Source organism: Camellia sinensis, chromosome 2 (assembly GCF_055761805.1).
Source record: "Camellia sinensis isolate YWXY chromosome 2, ASM5576180v1, whole genome shotgun sequence".
Taxonomy (NCBI): Eukaryota; Viridiplantae; Streptophyta; class Magnoliopsida; order Ericales; family Theaceae; genus Camellia; species Camellia sinensis.
Genome location: NC_138962.1, coordinates 211,775,489 through 211,778,049, shown reverse-complemented (window position 1 = coordinate 211,778,049; position 2,561 = coordinate 211,775,489). Strand labels below are relative to the sequence as shown.

General features: G+C 30.7%; 1 protein-coding gene across 1 annotated transcript; it reads right to left on the bottom strand.

The window, feature by feature from the left end:
- Window positions 1-576: 576 nt before the first annotated feature.
- LOC114295250 (uncharacterized) lies at window positions 577-2,148 on the bottom strand. The gene is made up of 3 exons (XM_028239463.2): window positions 1,983-2,148; window positions 1,799-1,860; window positions 577-943 (listed from the first exon to the last, which is right to left on the bottom strand). The coding sequence occupies exons 1-3, from the start codon at window positions 2,038-2,040 to the stop codon at window positions 812-814; spliced, it is 252 nt and encodes an 83-aa protein (XP_028095264.1). The 5' UTR covers window positions 2,041-2,148; the 3' UTR covers window positions 577-811.
- Between the last annotated feature and the right edge of the window lie 413 nt (window positions 2,149-2,561).

Sequence of the window (2,561 nt, the reverse complement as noted above, 5' to 3'; positions counted from 1 at the left end):
CAAGAATATTAGGTGTGGGTACACATCCAAGTGTGAAGCCTTTATAATCTATGTCTTAAGATATTTATATATCCATAAGTTGGATATTGATAAGGAAAAATGTCAGGGACAATTATTTAATTGCATATAATACAACATTCTTCAATGAGATATAATGTAGAATTGTATTTGAATTTAAATAGGATTTGGTGGAAATATAAAATTTCTATCTCTCATCGAGAGCTATAAGTGTTTATTAACTAACAAATGTGAATTTCTTCTTTTTAAACATTGTAAACAATTAGAGAATTGAAGTGTCTAAATTAGATACGGGTATCAGACACATGTCCCACACTATTACCCTTGTTATGTTAGGTGGAGACGATTACTCGGGAGTAATAGAAGAGTCCATACTTTTCAAAGACAAATAAAGATGTCACTAACAGTTCTGCCACCCAGTCTTCCTTGTCTTTTTATTTTTTGTCAGAGATGGGATTTAAATCACTAGCATCCATTTTGTAGGAGGTATCACTAAAACAAAACAAGTAAGGTTTCTTCACTCACACTCAACACTCAATATTTTCAAATTCGGCGAAATTATAAAACACAATCACATATTCACATTATTAATGGAAAAACAGTATAATGAAGAATATTAATTTTCATAGGAACCAATAACTAGAGAAGAAATTGTCAAAGACTATAGAGGTAAATATGAACCTTTTCCTTCAAAGTTACATATCCTAAAGTTAGCTAACGATGCACACTCGAGAACAAATGGTGTGCACTTGGTAAAATATCAACACATGCCTCAGTGACTCAAAGTAGAACCTCATTTGTCAACCTCCATCGCTTGGGCAGCCTTTGCTTTTGCCAATGCTGTCAACTTGGTCTTCACCTTTCTCTTCCCAACTTGGAATCCACTTGCACCCTTTTTCTTTTTCTTCTTGTCACTACCATCCACCTAAACACATAATTGCCCAAACACAAAGCTCTTCAACACATTCCAACACCAACTAAAGCTTTAGCTCAAGTAATAAGAAAATTAATTGACTTATCCCATTCAATTTAATCCTTGCATTCAACCACTATTCATCTCAAATTTATACATAAAAAGAAATCCGTCAATCAAATATAATATTTTTCACCGTGTAATCTATATAATAGAATTCTAATCCCAGTTTGGTTTCAGCTGAAATCACAAGGCAAAGCACTTTTGTCTGTTTGGCAATGGTTTATTTAGCCAACAAAAGGGTACAAAGCAAATAAGGGTATGAGGGGAGATTCAAATTAGAAATTGTAAATTACTAACAAAGAAATTGTTAAAGAGTACAAAGGTAAAGATTATCTTTTCTCACTTAAATAAAAATAAATAAATAATTTCTTTAGCATTTGTCCTTAAAAAAGGTTTTTTTTTTTTTTTAAAAGCAAAAAACCTACTAAAACTGTTCAATACTTTTCTAGCAATAATCTTGGTGTTTTGGGCTTAAAGCATTTCAATACTTTTCAAGCAATAATCTTGGTGTTTTGGGCTTAAAGCATTACACTATCACCAATCATGTTTTGAGCTTAAAATACTTACCTAAACTACCATTGCAAGATTATTGCAAGGGTGATTATGTAGAGAATCCTAGTCCATTTCCCAAACCCACCTCAAAGTTCATCAAGTAATTAACAAAATCCTTAAAAGAAAATTTAAAATAAAAATAAAAGAGAGTAAAATTAGAGAATAAAATGAAAACACATGAGCAATTAAACAAATGATTGGCATATACATATATAAAGAGAGTGGACTTGGAGGAAGAGGAAAGGGAGTTACTTTCATCTTATTCTTCTTGGCCTGCAGCTTCTTTGCCTTCTTTTCTTTCTCTAATTTCTCTCCTGATTTTTTCAAATACAAATCAGAACAACCTCAATCAGATACACCCAACAAAAACATATAGGAGGCCAATCTACCAAAAACCCAATTCAATTCATATAATACATATAGAGAGAGAGTTTACTTTGGAGTTCGAATTCGTGCTGTCTTTTTCTGCGAGCTAGGTCGTTCTTCTTCGACATTTCTCTCTCTCTCTCTCTCTCTCTCTCTCTGGTACTCTGGTTTTCACTTCAATCTATCTCCAGAAGATACTTGAAACCCTAATTCTGCGTTTCTTATTTGCCTGTTTTATTTGAAATGGGCTTTTAAGCCCTAATAAACACTCTTTGGGCCGGGTTCACTTCTCCCTCTATTTTTCGATCTACGTTGGGCCGGTCTTATTTGGTTGATTCTATTCACCTTCTTTTAGTTTCAATTTTCTAAATTTAATTTTTTAAAAATTAATTTTTTTTTCCATATTTTGTTATTTTTAAAATTTTAAGTATTTAAAAAAAAAAATTAAATACACCTTATTTAGATATATCTAAAAAGCAAAATATTTGTAAAAAAAATATTTTACAAAATCAATAAATATACAAGAATACGAAAATGTACTGAATTTTCGTTTTTTTTTTATATTTTCTATAGTTATTGAATTTTTTTTAAAAAAAATTCACAAATATTATACTTTTTAAGTGTATTTATGTTAGGTATATGTAAAAAT